Source organism: Nothobranchius furzeri, chromosome 17 (genome assembly GCF_043380555.1).
Source record: "Nothobranchius furzeri strain GRZ-AD chromosome 17, NfurGRZ-RIMD1, whole genome shotgun sequence".
NCBI lineage: Eukaryota > Metazoa > Chordata > Actinopteri > Cyprinodontiformes > Nothobranchiidae > Nothobranchius > Nothobranchius furzeri.
Window position 1 is genome coordinate 51,445,417 of NC_091757.1, and position 16,230 is coordinate 51,461,646.

Consider the following 16,230-nt stretch of genomic DNA (forward strand, 5'->3'; position numbering starts at 1 on the left):
CAATTATCTTCTCTCTCTTATTGCCTTTTTTCTAAGCTGCTGTCTGGAGGACACTAACTGCAGATTTAAACACAAGCGCCACTTGACTGCACTCTTGGTAGATAAATTCAGGATTTTTTGACTGCGAGTTACATTCTCATGCTAAATTCAAGAGATACTTTGCACTTTTTAAATATTTTTTAAATATTTTGTACCAGTATGTGCTAAAATGACCCGTTAAACGGTTAATGAAAGGCCACCCAGCCCCATCGCCCCCCTGTAGCCAGAATATTCCACTTGCAACTTCAGAGTGCCGGTCCAGTCTGTTGGGACTTGAGCTGACATACCTGGTGCCACAGTCTGCTTTCCTGCATGTTTTACATCATGAACACATCAGATTTTTTTTAATTTAGTGATGAATCACTCCTGTAGACACTATTGAAGGCTGGGAGACATTTCAGCTGTTAGACTAACCCCGGCTTTCCACGGGAGCCGTCAGCAGCACGTTACTGCAGCAGCACGTCATAGCTGCTGATAGGAACCGCTGTGGTCAACAGAACCTTTTCCACTGGAGCCGTCGGCAGCCGTCAGCAGCGCGAGTCGGCCGCATCTCAGGAGCAGCATGTCGCGGCCTTTACGCGCCGGTTCTGTTTTCTACGCGCGACGCCTCTGAAACTGGTCAAGTTCAACATTTTTGGGGAAGGAAAGACAGGAAATCAGACGCGGAAATGGAGAGAATCTACCGAGATTTTCAGAATAAAGAAAGTACTGCCTTCCGGTTGCTTTACTTTTAAAAAAGGTTACTAACTGTGCGTCCCCGTGAGAAGTTATCATCTAGCTAGCGGTCTCCTTTGTTTTTCAGGGCCATATTGGCGATTATAAAACGGACAGAACATAAAACACAAACCATGTTGTAATTTTCTCCTGCTTGTTGTTGTGTTTACTGACGAAGTCACTCGTGTGACTTCGTGCTCGGTCGGTGACAGCTGCTCCCCTGCTGCTTCGCGTCTCGTGGGAAGGGCCAAGCAGCAGCTTACGCGAGCAAGACGTGCTGCTGCAGTAACGTGCTGCTGACGGCTCCTGTGGAAAGCCGGGGTAAGGTGTTAAAAAGATGAATGCACAGCGAGGAGGTACGTTTTGCTTCCCATTCTACAAATGGTCACTAGGGGGTGATAAAAGCAAGCCAAACTGCATAGTTCCCCTTAAATGTTGCTAACTCTTTTTTGCTTTGAAATGCTTTGAAAGGTCAGTTGTTTCAAGACATTTCAAAAAATGGTTTAAAATGTGTAACTAAAGTGGTTTATTTTTGAATAACACACATTTTTACATCTCAGGAAGTATAATTTGGTTTCAGATGTGCTGCCTTTGAAGAATATTTTTTCTTATGTTGCAGGTCGACAGGTTGGGTCAGAGAGTGTATGCAGGGAAAAACTGGAAAAAACTATCATACTCTACACAAAAGTTGTGAGTTTATACATTTTAATAAATCATAAACGAGCTACATTTTGTCATGCTCTGCTATTTGTAGCCTGTAGCTCTTCTTTGATTTTGGTCTGCTTCTGTTTTCTTCCCTCACCTTTGTGCAGCTACTGGATTTCCTGGAGTACCATCCCTATGCATTCATACCCCTAATCCAGCGCTCTCTGGAGTTTGCTGTTAGCTACGTTTTCACACCTGCTGGAGAAGGAGTGACCTTTGAACGCTTCATCGTTCAGTGCATGAATCTCATCAAGATGATTGTAAAGAACGATGCCTATAAACCAGCCAAAAACATTGACGGTAAGGCATGAGAGCTGCAGGAGAGAACGCTTTAGGACAATTAAACAAAAGGAAGCAAAAACAAATGGTCAAAAGTAGCAATCAAAACTGGTTGGATGTGGCTCTGGTTTAGAAAATCAACAGTAGAATGCTATGACTTCTCAAAGCTGATCACTTGACATTTTTTTTGAAAGCACAACGCTGGAATACCATCAGCGTTATTGTTCCCCGCTAAAACTTATGTTTGTTTCAAGCTGTCGAAGAAGCCTCCAGCAATTGAATTGTCAGTAGAGCACAACACTTTCCATTTGTTCCTTCAGTTGAAATGGCTTTTGATAGGCCTTACTGAAGATCTTCTCACTACATATTCATTGAAGCAAGATGGTGCTTGTGTGGGCGTGCCAGTTTTGTAACCCAGTTTCTTCAAATCTGGATTTAGTTCAGCCTCCCCATTAACTGGTCATTTGGCTGTTGATTTTCAAGGTGAGATTTGTTAATTATCCTGTCATTGGCTTAAATACCTGAAAGAAGGATCAGTTTAGAGTTCTGTTTTCTTCTATGCACAATGATAAAATTATGTACATTTGAAGATGTCAAGAAAATATCCAAAAATAGTCTTTTTCATTAAAGGGGCATTATGGAAGTTTGACAGCCAAAACATGTATAGAAATAATAAATGTCTTCTTCATACATTCTCCTGCAATGCCCTGGTCCTGTAGAATGAGCCCTGGCATTTTTACTGTGATTGCCTGTTTTTCTGTAAAATCACAGAAAAAGAGAGATGCTCGGGTCGAGCAGGCTGCTTCATGCGCGTTCACGCTCAGGCATAGCCCGTAGCATTTGCTATCCGTAGCTTTAGCAGCAGAGAGAGAGGCAGTGCCACTTTGTCGCTGTTCCTAACGCCTAGTGACAAAGCTAGCTACATTTCTGAGGACCCATAGCAACTTTCTGTAGAACTTTCTTCTAGATATTTCCTGCAAATTAGCAACAAAATAGCCATTTTTGCTCCGATCTGTTCTTTGAACGTTGTTTCAGCTATCATCAAGGATATAAAAGTTACAGATACAAAAGACGTCACTGGCGCTGTAGCTCACTTAGTAAGACGTCGAACTCTCGTGCAGAAGACCCGGGTTCGATTCTGGATGTGATCCTAGTATATTTAGAGTTTCTTTTTTATGTTAGTGGTATATTTTTTTACAGTAAGATGCGCGCACACACACACACACACACACACACACACACACACACACACACACACACACACACACACACACACACAACACACACACACACACACACACACACACACACACACACACACACACACACACACACACACACACACACACACACACAAACACACACACACACACACACACACACACACACACACACACGACTGTCTCAGCTTTTATTTTCGTTAAGGAGTGTGCACGTACAGCATACGCGCCTCGTGCACCAGCCTGCTATTGAAGCTGCCGTTACACTTTTGGCCTGAGGGGGCAATCGCGAGCATAAAAATTCAACACTCTGTAAAGTCCCTTTAAAAAGGAGTTGATTACTTGTTTAATCAATACATTTGCAGTGGTTTCCATTAGGAGTGAATCCCTTGCAGGCAGTACCCAGGGCACAAAAAAGCCCACAAACCCCTGCCTCAGCAGGGCCAAGTCTGGGACATCACAGCTGAGCTTCATACGACAGGCTTTGAAGTCATATTTCCTGATATTTGAACATCTCTGATTGGATAGCAGCGACGCGACTCTACCACTTACTTATAATGTTGATGTTTTATCTCCCCAAATAACACAAGCCTGGAGGAGCTTCTGCTGTGTGTTGGTGTTGCTAATGCTAACAGTTGGCTTAAGCTTGGTTTATGCTTGACACATTCACTTTCCGCGCGGTGATGCGGCTCGCGGCTGGAACGCGCTTCACAACTCGCAGCGTTTACGGTTCATGCGGCTTGTCTCTGCGGTGAGCCAATATTCTCCCAAACTGAACGGGGCAGCGTGGAGCTCTACGGCATGCATCCAACACTACACCATAGTAGAAGTATAAATTACCGTTTACAACATGGCATTTCAGCATTTTTAACAGCGTTCTCGTCTTTTCCGACAGTGTGAGCTATTTCTCTCCCAGAATTATTAACAAAATGTTGATCACGGTGATCTTTGAGAGCTGAATCATACAAATGTCTGTATTTACGAACCTCTGCCGTACTAGTTCTTGCCGGTCCGCCATGTTTTTCCGCGTCCGTCCGTCCGCGTGGTTAGAAATTTTCCGAGGTGCGCGTTGCGGAAATTCTGGGCCGTGCGGAGGGGCGTGGTTGTTAAAATGACGCTACTGTTCCGCGCGGAGCCGTGCGGACCTCGCGGACGCGTCAAGCATAAACCAAGCTTAAAACTAGCAGAGACGTTCGCTGCTGATTTCCGGACGTTAAAACAACAACAGACTTTCTCGTTGCAAATCTAGATGTGTGAGTCCATAAATGCTAATTCCCAGTGTGACGTAGATCCGTCTGGCTTTTCAAGTCTTAGAGTTTCACCGTCTATTTCTTATCAGAAGCTAATGCAGGAAATAGGTGTAGGAGACTATTTTCATGTTCAGCCTGTATGAAAAATCAGAGTGACCAATATTAAAAATGTTTTTTCAGTCAAACAAACCGTTACAATAACCATAAGAAAGAATAAATTCCTGATAATGCTATAAATTATCTCATAATTAATGGTGATTTACTTTCACTGTCACTCCTCTCACTCCTTAGACAGCAAACCAGAGAGTCTAGAAGCTCACAAGATCAAGACGGCCTTCTTCACTCACCCCACGCTGACGGAGATTGGGCGCCGGCTTGTCTCGCACTACTTCCTTCTCACAGAGGAAGAGCTGACGATGTGGGAGGAGGACCCTGAGAGCTTTGGTGACTACTCACATCCTAAAGCATGAACTATGTCCACATATCTGGAGCTATGGTTGGAGAGTTAAGTGTGTGTGTTTGTGTGGGGGGTGTTCTGCAACACTATGTCTTACATGTGATGTTGTATAGAATATTTCACGTGTTTTAATGGGCTGGTGTTCAAAGAGACAGGGCTGCTAAATATTTAAAGAGAAGGCATAGGAAGATCTTAAATACTGACACACTGGTGCAGCCAACTCCCCACTTATAATTATCATGGCCTCGATGTCTGAAATCTACACGGCAGAGCATTCAATTATGAATTTTATACTTTTGAACCTGTGGTTAGACGCCTTATTTATTCAATTAGTCTGCATTTTATAGCACTGATGTGGATTGTTTTTTTTAAAAAGTGTGTAATGAGTCAGCCTGCTGAAGGAAACAAGGTTGGTTATGGCTTTGGGAACGGCTTTGATCATGTTAACAGGTTTTCTGTTTCCTGCGAAACCCAAAAAGCCTTGTTTCATTGGGCTAAATGAGTTTATAGTACAGCAGAAGTGAAGAAGTAGAACAGTACTTCTGCTGTTACACTTAAAAGTTTTAAACTTGTAAACAGTTCATCGTTTTTGTTTTAGCTGTTGAAGAAGCTGGCGGTGACTCTTGGAAGTACAGTCTACGGGTAAGTGTAAACATGAAGTCTGTACTAGAGGTCGACCAATAAGAGTTTTTTAATCGCAGATGTGTGCTGATGATTTTCACTCCTGATATCTACATTTTTGCTCATTTTAAATATATTTTTAAACATTTTCTAAATGCTTTTTTATATTTTAACATTTTTTGTTTTTGTTAAGCGCCTTGTGATTTTTATCTTGAGAGGCGCTATAGAAATGATACTTTCTTCTTCTTCTTCTTCTTCTACATTTTTCACCTCACCTGAATGCTACAGTTTCACTAATAACAGTGGATGCCCAGCATTTTTGAACCGGTATCAGTTTTTAAACGCTGAATTTAATTCACTCTCGAATCGTAATTTTATGCATTGCTCAGTTTTAAAATCACAAATTTAACCAATTTTAAAGGATAAAACAAATCAATAAACTAAGCATTAAATATACAAAACAAGTAAATGAAAAGAAACGTCAGTTGACTGTAATGTTTTTGAACAAAAAGATGTTTTTCAGACAAGCAAAAATAAATTTGAATAAATAAACTTTAGAGTTGAAATGAAAACAATTCAAAAATAGGATATATCACAACTAAATACAAGGAAACGCAATAGCACACAGCTAAAACACACCAGCAATATCCAAAGTACACTTTTTGCTTTAAAATCTTCATATAAACTGTAATTGAAAACATTTTGTGCATCTGACTTAGCAGCAGCATCACAGCAACAAACCCGTCATTTCTTAGGCTGGATATTGAAACTTTCTATCTGGACATCCACAGATGTGCCTGACTATAAATTGGCTCCACTTAAAGGTGTGGAACACTGAAAAAAACATTTAAAAAATCTTATTTCCGATTATTTTCATTCACTCTGAGTTTTTCATGTAGACTGAATATGAAAATAGTCTCCGACAGGGGCGGCGTTAGGCCCGGCTACTTGGGTTCAAGCCCCGAATGTTTTATGAAAAGCCCCGGATCTCAAACATAGAAGTAACATGCAGTACCAAAGTCCAACAGAGAGGGAGCAGCTGGCAGTAGTTTGTATACAGCCTGCCTGAGCCTCCACCACTGAAGAAGAATCCCTTCAGCAGCCGGCTTCTTCTACACTCTGCCTGAAACGCATGTGTGAAGATGGACATAAGGACGTTTTTTAGACAAAAAGTAGCGCGACAGAACCCCAACTTTGATGAGACTGGTGTTGACTCAGGTTTGTGAGTCTTATTTCAAAAAATTTGTTGTGCTGCAGGTTTGCCTAAAGTTAGCTTACTATCAGGTAAAGTTGTTGGAGAAAGAACGCGGGAATATTTACTATCATCTCACACTAAACACTAACAGGAACAACATTATGCCCTGAATATGCTTAATATGTAGCTTCAGATTAAAAATTATGTGGTACAAGACAAATATATATGATGTTGACTAGTGTGTGTCACGTGTGTGTGTGTGTGCGCACGCGTGTGTGTGTTAAGCCCCGGATCTTCTTCAGTCCTAAATCCGCCCCTGGTCTCTGACACCTATCTCCTGCATTAGCTTTTGATAGAAAATAGACGGTGAAATTCTAGGATTACACAATCCTGACAGATCTACGTCACACTGTCACCTAACGTTCATAGACTTGCCCATCTTGACTCACGACAGGGACTGCCGTTGGTGTTTTAACAGCCAGTAATCAGCAGTGGACGTTTCAGCTAGTTGAAGCTAACTGTTAGCATTAGCTACTTTACCACATGGCAGAACTCCTCCAGGCTTTGCTTTGTGGAGAGACGACATCCACATAGCAAGTCATTAGTAGAGTCGCATTGCTGCTATCCAATCAGAGGCAAGATGTCCAAACATCAGGAAATAAGACTCCAAAACCCGCCGTTTAAAGCGCAGCTGTGATGTGGCTTATTCTAGCTCCTGGAAATGGTTCACAAGTGTTTTTTAAAAACAAATGTTCCACACGTTTAAGAAGAAAATTGGCTGATACCGATATATTAAAGAAAAAGATTGGTCGGCTGATGTTGATCCTCTTTTGTCCGCATCATACATTTATCTCTAAGGGCATTTCTGATGTAACCCCAAGTCTTGTTAGAGAGACTGATTAAATGTGGTTTTTAAAAGGATACATGCGTTTCAAGCTCCGATCAAATCACATTTTCAATGTAGAAAACCTTCATGAGTTTGAATGACGTGAGTGTTTTTAGCCAATGTTTATGCTAAAGCATCCTGGAACAGTTTGTGGTCCCTGGAGCTTCATAGCTTCTGTCTGTGACTGGGTCTCGTTAGTTGGCGGGGGTTTATAATTAGCTGCTGCTGATGATATAATCACTCATCCCTGGTAATATTTATTTTTCAGCCTACTTATTATTTCTCATCTTTTCCTTTCCTCTGTTTTCGTCCCACTCATCTTACAAAAATCTTTTCAGATGAGAAACATCTCCAACATTAAAATGAAAGGATTCTTTGATTTAAATCTGCACACAGTGAAGTATAAGTGGAGTGGTTTATAATTTCAATTTACCTGCAGAAAAAAAATAGCCTTAGTCTTAGTTTCCACAGTATTAAATATCTTATTAGGTACTTTTAGTTTTTTACTGATGGTTTATTCAGAAGGTTGGGCATTTTCTCAGTAGTGCACTTCCTTTTTTGACCTTTTTATTAGCATTTTTCACACTAAGATTGGTTCATAGATCACCTGTCAGTGCCCCTGAATTTGTTATAAAGTCACCAATTAAACAGCTGATTATAGATGACCTTTCCCTATGAAAATCCCCACCAGTCCACGTAGATCAGAGCTTTTGTCTTCCTTCTGCTCTCATAAACCTGGAAGAGCTTTTCAGTATGAAACGATAACCTGATACTTTGGTGCACATATTGAATTTTCCAAAACCAGCACAGCCCATGTCAAATGTCTTAGACCTTTTTTTTTTATTTATTATAATTTTTTTCCGTGTGACATTTAGAGCCAATAAACCAGTAAATGTGGCTGAGCCTTGTCTGGATTAAATAAAAGCGCTAAAATCCGAGATCCTCTAACGGATTAATATTGACTTTTTTGTTGTTATTATTGTAGAGCTCACTTTTATTGAAGAGAATTTATTTGTTTTTTCCCCACAAAATTATATTTTACTGCCCTTGTTGAGCTGATGCCTTTTTATTGATGCGATCGTATATCAACACTCGGTGGTAAAGGAAACTACAGGAAGCAGCAAAAGGTTTGTAGAGACTTGTGATATGGAAATAAATGTCTGTGTTTCTGTTTCATCCGCCTCATTTTTCTTTAGCCCTGCACGGAGGTTTTGTTCCTGGACATCTTCCACAACTACAGCCAGACCCTGACACCGGTTCTGCTGGACATGGTTCAGAACCTGCAGGGTCAGTGAACATTTAGTCATTAAAATAATTACATGTGTGTTTTTACACTTTTTATACAACAAAAAAACTGTATTTTCCTGTCAGATAATTTGTACCGCTTCCACATCTGGCCCGGCTCGGTCCGGGTCCCTCACTAGTGGGGTTTGTTCACACACACACTTTTCAGGAACGCAGAAATCTCCCAGCATGTGGGCGGGGCAACAGACGCACGGAAAAGTCCATGGGGTCTCCCTTAAATTAAACGAAGACTCTGATATTGCATCCAGACCGCCGGGTCTGTTCTCGTGCGGGGCAGCTTAAGCCTCGGCTGTGTATGTGTGTGCTCCTCACAACGCGCCTCAGTGAGAGAGACGGCTTCAGTCAGAGGAGATGTTTATTCCTCAGTGAAAATGAATCACACATAAGGGAAGCCCTGCTGACTGATTCTGTCTGCCAATTGGAGGCTTCCCCTAAGGCATGAATTTGAGCTGGCCAGTCAGTTGGCGGTGGGTGTGTTGGGTCAGTTCAAATCAAATCAATCAATATCAAAGATACTTTATTAATCCCAGAGGGAAATTAGAGTTTCAGTACACACAATTCAGAGATCAGACATACATGGGCAAGACACATGACAAGAATTGGTGACTGTGGTCATTCGCAACCCTGAGTCGCGCTACCTTAATAAAGATAAGAGGGTTACATGAGGATTGGTTCAGGTGGAGGGAAAAAAAGGCACTTCACAGCTACCCTCCCACCAGGAGGTCAGCTTTGCTTCTGTTCTGTTACTGAATCAGTGGTGTCATTGCTCACATGGGTGAATCTCTGGGGTCTGCTTCTGCCCTTTTCTCTCAATCTGCTTTCGTTTTCAAGTGACAGAGTGGAAACTGGTTCTGCTGGAGTAAGGGAAAAAGCTAGGTTGAGTAATTCTGTGATTGAAAGAAAGCATCTATTGATTTAGGAAGGCAAAGTACAGAAGAAGGAGTAATGGAGGGGGAGAGGAAACATTGGTAAAATGACTTGGGAATGATTGATACTGACATTGTGGGGTCATGTCCTCTTGTGTTTAAAACTGTGATATAACATGAATGCTAGTTCTTTTTCACACATTCTCTGTAGTCTTTAGGCAATAGGAAGTTAGAAGCATCAAGCTCCTAACATAAAAATTTAGACTATATCGTTGCAGAAACTGCATCTAATTTACATTTGATTTTTGCAGGCCCAACTGATGTGGAGGATCGTGTTCAGTTGCTAATGAAGGACGCAGGTTAGTTCCTTATTTTCTAACATTTAAATGGATTCTAGGATTCAAAACCACGTTTGCTTTGTTGAATTTAGCATACCAAAAAAGTCAGTCAGTGCCATCTCCAGCCTGCTTTCCTGTGCAAATTAGTAATGTTCTAATGGACACGGACAAACAGTTTAGTTTCAGCAAAGCTGTGATAACACCTCTTAAGTACAGACACACACACCCTTAAATTTGCGTGAAATAATGCAAAACGAGTTTTCTCATAAAATGAATAAAGCTGATGGTATTTTTTTAAGAAATTACAAGCTAAATGTGATGAAAATACAAAATTCTAAGTTGTTAGAACCTAAGTGAAAACATGTAAAAACAGAAATGACGTTTCTTCCTGCTTTCTGATTCAATGAATCATTTTTATGGGTTTTCTTCCTTATGAACGCTAAGTTTTGCTTGCTGTTGAGAGAGAGAGAGAGAGAGAGAGAGAGAGAGAGAGAGAGAGAGAGAGAGAGAGAGAGGAGAGAAGAGAGAGAGAGAGAAGAGAGAGAGAGAGAGAGAGAGAAGAGAGAGAAGAGAGAGAGAGAGAGAGAGAGAGAGAGAGAGAGAGAGAGAGAGAGAGAGAGAGAGAGAGAGAGAGAGAGAGAGAGAGAGAGAGAGAGAGAGAGAGAGAGAGAGAGAGAGAGAGAGAGAGAGAGAGAGAGAGAGAGAGAGAGAGAGAGAGAGAGAGAGAGAGAGAGAGAGAGAGAGAGAGAGAGAAAAAAAATATGGCTCTTTGATGGGAACCAGCTGAAACTGTTGAGGTGTCCAAAGTTTGGAAACCTGTGTTCATGAACGAATGGCATTTAATTAGCGTTAACAAGCTCTTACCGCAGATAGGACTTTACTGTCAGCCAGATTATTTTACCGACTAAGGATGTTTTTCTGAAACCAGGTCTGTATAACTGACATCACCCCACTTCCTTTAGAAGTGCATGTTCGTCCACCTGCAGCTGCAGTTGCTGATCAAAGTGGACAGAAAAGGGGATCCGTGCAGCAAGCTGAGCAATTAATCAGCGTATTTCCAGTAGGACACGTTTACCAAAACATTTGTGCAATGATCAGGTTTTAATTTGACTTACACAAAATAATTTTTATATTACATATTACAGGAAACAAAGACAGGTTGCCCCCCCCAAAAAAAAAATCCACCCCTAGTTAATTACAAGTCAGGATGGCTTGCTGGCTGCTTCCAGGTGAGCGACGTTCAAGAGCTACCGGTAGCTCGCGAGCGAGCGACGTGTTTGAGGCCCTTGCTCTACACAGCTCTACACAAAGTTTCTAGTTTCAGACGGCATCATACAGCCTTTGTGGTAAACTGGCCAATCAGCAAGCAGCCCATTTAATATTCATGTCCTGGCTGAGTGGGCGGGGCAAACCAGGCTTTCCATTGTACTGCTTTATTACAGTGTTGTGCTTGGCCTTTTTTCAGCGCTCCTAGGCCACTCAAAGTTTCACCTGCTACATATAGACTCCAATAACTGTTTCCAATTGTAAAACCACTTTAAAGTTTTAAGAACTGTTATAATGGCTGAAAAATACTGAAGTGAAACATTGTAATAAATAAGAATGTTTACTATTAACTGGAAGTTTTCTACAGATTGTGAAATGGTATCTGAATAATTATTAGAGCAGTATTAAGCACAGTAAGTTAATTTGTGTTGCTTCTAATTTTAAAAGTACTGTGTGAAAAAAAGTCTCAGCTTTAAATGTTGTCGTTTGCATTATCTTTTTTCATTTTCTCAGTTCTAACAACACTGATCTCATGCCTTCTTTTGTTTCCTGTGTTCATTAGATGTTTTTCTTTTACAGCTTCTTTTCCTCCATCTGCCTCTTTTCACTATTTATGACCCCTTTGGCAGGCCCAGGGCTGTCACTTATTAGGATTTATGGCATACACTCATAAATCATTGCGCGCTAAGAGGGTCAGTGTGAGCTGGATACTTGTAGAGATCTCAGCAGTGCAATGCCACTATTAATAAAGTAGTAAACACCATTGGGATGATGAAACTGTGCTGTGATGAAGGCAGTTCAAAAGCCCAACAGTCGCTGAATGTAAGCAGCTGCTGATAACTTATCCTTTTTCTCAGGAAAATGAATCTTGTGAGACTACAAACCATTTTGAGATGGGATCGCTCCAGCTGTGCTAACTTGGGCCACGCCCAACATAAGCTTTATTTGTTCCTTCTAAAGATGAGCCAATAACATGTGACAGATAACACATTGCATTTGTGCCAAAGATATATTTTGCTTCATAAAACGTTAATTAAAAAAATCTGTTTCTTATTTTTACATGAAAATGACATTTTGTTGAGTTTTGCCTGTCTTCTTTGTTGTCCCGCGTAATCCATGTATCATCCTCTCTTTACGTTTTCACTAGCAAACCAAAACGTGAAAAAGTGATTGGTGTTTTTATTATTTGTTTTTTATTGTATACCAAAACTAAAGCAGTCTTGTTTGTTAAAGTTTTTATTTTATTTTAAATTTTTATTTTTATCTTCACCTCATGTTACCTCACGGGAGATAACGTTATGCTTTATACGTGTAAGTTTGAATATAAATAAAAAATGAACCTTTTACTTTTTAAATTGTGTATATATTTGTTAAAATAAATATGTAAGCAAGTTACTACCTGTTAACCACCGAAGCTGCAACTACTAGCATCTAACCAACCTTAGCTAACTGCTTTGGATAAAAAAAAACGTTTCAGATATCAGCCTGAAGGCTACAATTAGTTGACTTACATTTAAACTTCTCAAGTGGAGGAGTTTAAGTATCTCGGGGTCTTGTTCACGAGTGAGTAGGGATGGGTACCTTTGACATTTGAATCGATCCGGTACTAATTCCCGGTACCTACGAATCGATACCGGTACTTAACGGTACCAATTTTCGATACTTTTTAGTGTTTATTATTTTAATTCTCTTTTATAATTAAATATATATTTTTCTCAATATATAACCATATTTGATAAATATCATGATAAATAACATATAACTGTTTGTATTTTAACATCACCCTTGTAGTTTTATAAACTGATAATTAAACTGAAGCAAACATCTTTACTGTGAACTAAATTTACTGTGTATCTTCATTCCTTTTGCCGTCCTTTTTCATTAGATTTTTCCTACTGGGAAGTTAGAATTTCCGAGGAGAAAGCGAACGCACCATTAGCTGATAACAATGGTGGCAATGGAAGCTAACATATCAAGCTAACGATATCTTAAACAGTTTATTTAGCTGCTGGAGCAGATTAAAACGATGACTCACACTTAGATCGTCACTGGTTTCGTCTTCACCCGTCACATTTAGTAAAGTGAAGCCAAACTTTAGAGCGCGTTCATGTTGTTCTAGTCGGAAATTCGGAGTTCCGAGGAGAAAGCGAACGCACCATTAGCGAAACGGAAGCTAATATATCAAGCTAATTATATTTACCTACCGGAGCAGATTAAGATGAGGATGCCTCACTTAGATAGTTGTCGCTGGTTTCATCACGCAGTTACCCATCACATTTAGTGAAGTGGACCCAAGCTTTAGCGTGTGTCCTTTCTACCATGCTGCTCTGTTTACAACTGGTTCACAGCAAGCGACAACAAAACGCTCCTGCGCATGCGCAGCTGTCTTGGCAAGTTCTCGTTAGGATGGACGGGTACCGAAACGAGGCACCGTTTGAAATGACGTGAATCGGTGCTCGGTCGGTACTATGGAATTCGGTCTGTACCTTAAAAAGTACCGAATTCGGTACCCATCCCTACGAGTGAGGGTAGGAGGGATCGTGAGATCAACAGGCGCATTGGTTCGGCGTCTGCAGTGATGCGGACGCTGAGCCGATCTGTCGTGGTGAAGAGGCCAGAAAGCCAGGCTCTCGATTTACCGGTCGATCTACGTCCCAATCCTCACCTATGGTCATGAGCTTTGGGTAATGACCGAAAGAACGAGATCGCGGATACAAGCGGCCGAAATGAGTTTCCTCCGTAGGGTGGCCGGGCTCAGCCTTAGAGATAGGGTGAGGAGCTCGGGCATTCGGGAGGGACTCGGAGTAGATCCGCTGCTCCTCCGGATCGAAAGGAGTCAGGTGAGGTGGTTTGGGCCTCCCTGGGGAGGTGTTTCGGGCATGTCCTGCCGGCAGGAGGCCCCCGGGTCGACCCAGGACATGTTGGAGAGGTTACATCGCCAATCTGGTCTGGGAACGCCTTGGGGTCCTGCCGGAGGAGCTGGTGGAGGTGGCCAGGGAGAAGACGGTCTGGAGCTCCCTAGTTGGGATGTTGCCCCGGCGACCCAGACCTGGATAAGCGGAGGAAGACGACGACGACATTTAAACTTGAAATTTGCCACTGGCTCCCTGGAGGGCTTAGGCCAGGGGTCAGCAACCCGCGGCTCTGGAGCCGCATGCGGCTCTTTCATCCATCTGATGCGGCTCTCTGCTTGTAAACTAATTAATGAATATTTCATTACTATGTATTTATTTTACTGGATTCCATTTTTTATCCGTAGCCAATTCTAAATTTAAAGATTGTCTGCGTAAACCTGAACAAGTCACCTGCTTGTGCGTAACCAAATGTCTATAGGCGCTTTCTGAGCTGAAGAGGATATGAGATTCTGGACTGTTCCTTAGACAGGCTCATGTCATGACAGGAACAAGCACTATTCAGCCAAAGATTCACAATCAGGCAACATTTTTTAAGTGACAAGTCTCTGAGAGCCTGGGTTTAGAAAACACAGAATCTTCCTGCACGGTTCTGGTTCTGCGATGCGCTCCAAGTCCCCAATCTACACATCTTCAGCTCGCTGTCCCCCTTGCGCATGCGCTGACTGCAAGCTGCGCTGACCTCAGCGTCCCTCTCAAATGTTCTGATGGGAATCTTTTCCTGATTGATGTAGCTACCTCCACGAAGTGTGTAACGATTAAAATGTCAGCACATCTGCAGGCTTGAGATTTCTCCGTCAAAATAATCAAATACGAGTGTAGCGTTGACAAATGGATTATTTATTTGTACTTATGACCAGGAAGATGGGATATTCTATATAAATATAAAATATTACCTTGCTTGATCTTTATTGTATATATCAGAAGATTATAGGGCTTAATCAGAAGATTGTAGGATTTTTGCTTTATTAAGTAATTATACGCACTTCGTTTTGATTCAGAAAAGTCAGGTTTATAAAAGTAAGAAATTATTTTATTACAATTATAACATGATAAGTGAAATATCCGGTCGGTGCAATCCTAGTAATTTAACAGTTTTACCTTCTTGTGAAGATTGTTGCAAACAGAAACATTAAACCTGATTAACACCAGAGCCACGCACACTGCACAGTTATCTCCGTCATTGTAATTGAGGGAGAAAACTAATTGATTGGATCCTTTTCTTACCTTTTCAACAATGTTTAATGCAAAGTTTAGTTCAGTACAAAGTCTAATTACAACAGTCCAACGAGACAGAGCCTGGATTCGTATTCTAAACAGCATCACCTGCTCAACTATTAAAACCACTAGCAGGGTGAAAAATATCGAAATATTGTAGCACAGACGGGCTACAATTTTTGGATCAATTTTATTCAAACTGTTTTATTAATTATCTTCTGTTGAAAGATAACTTTGACGTACATGAGCGACTGGTATTGGTTGCTGTCACCTGTTGTGATCGGTAAAAGCAGCTCTTTGCTGTCTGAGGGTAGGCCCCGCCCACAATGCCGCTGCTGCGGCTCCCAGTGTTTTCTTTACTGTGGGAAACGGGTAAAAATGGCTCTTTGATGGGAACAGTTTGCCGACTCCTGGCTTAGGCCAACCAGCCATTCCTCCACATCCCCATACATTTTGCTCCTCCTGCTCCTTCACATCATCACACAATCATGCACATAGGACCTTGGGGGGGGGGGGTGGACAAGTCAGGGATTGCGGGTATGGATCCCATTTCCGCATTCCTGTGGCAGACTGCCCCCCAATTTTATTTGCACATTAAGCACTTCCACCAACGACATTCCACGCAAACACACTTAGGGCCTTGGGAGTGAGCACACTCATCGGCATTTGGCAAGGGGATCTTTCAGCCTCATCCCACGTGCCAGTGCCCACTTCCAATTTTAAACTGCACTTAGACACAGAGGGCTGTGGGGGGAAGTGGAGTTGTGTGATTGCATCAGCATCAGCTGGCATAGGCCAGACACTGCCCGCTCACCACAGCCATGGAATACACCTCATCAACACGCACTGTAACACAACACTGTATTGGAGCAGGCGAAGGGAGACTAGGGCCTAGTCCACACGTAGCCGGGGTTTTTTGAAAACGAATATCCGCCCCTCCAAAAACTTGCATCCACACC

General features: G+C 41.7%; 1 protein-coding gene across 1 annotated transcript in view; it reads left to right on the forward strand.

Moving 5' to 3' along the window:
• Nucleotides 1-16,230, forward strand: part of ipo11 (importin 11) — a 215,357-nt gene that overhangs the window by 44,872 nt on the left and 154,255 nt on the right. Inside the window, exons 9-14 of the mRNA XM_015972857.3 lie at nt 1,373-1,443; nt 1,566-1,758; nt 4,499-4,651; nt 5,263-5,306; nt 8,563-8,653; nt 9,849-9,896. Of these exons, the coding sequence (XP_015828343.3) occupies nt 1,373-1,443; nt 1,566-1,758; nt 4,499-4,651; nt 5,263-5,306; nt 8,563-8,653; nt 9,849-9,896 (600 nt within the window). The remainder of the gene's footprint in view (nt 1-1,372; nt 1,444-1,565; nt 1,759-4,498; nt 4,652-5,262; nt 5,307-8,562; nt 8,654-9,848; nt 9,897-16,230) is intronic.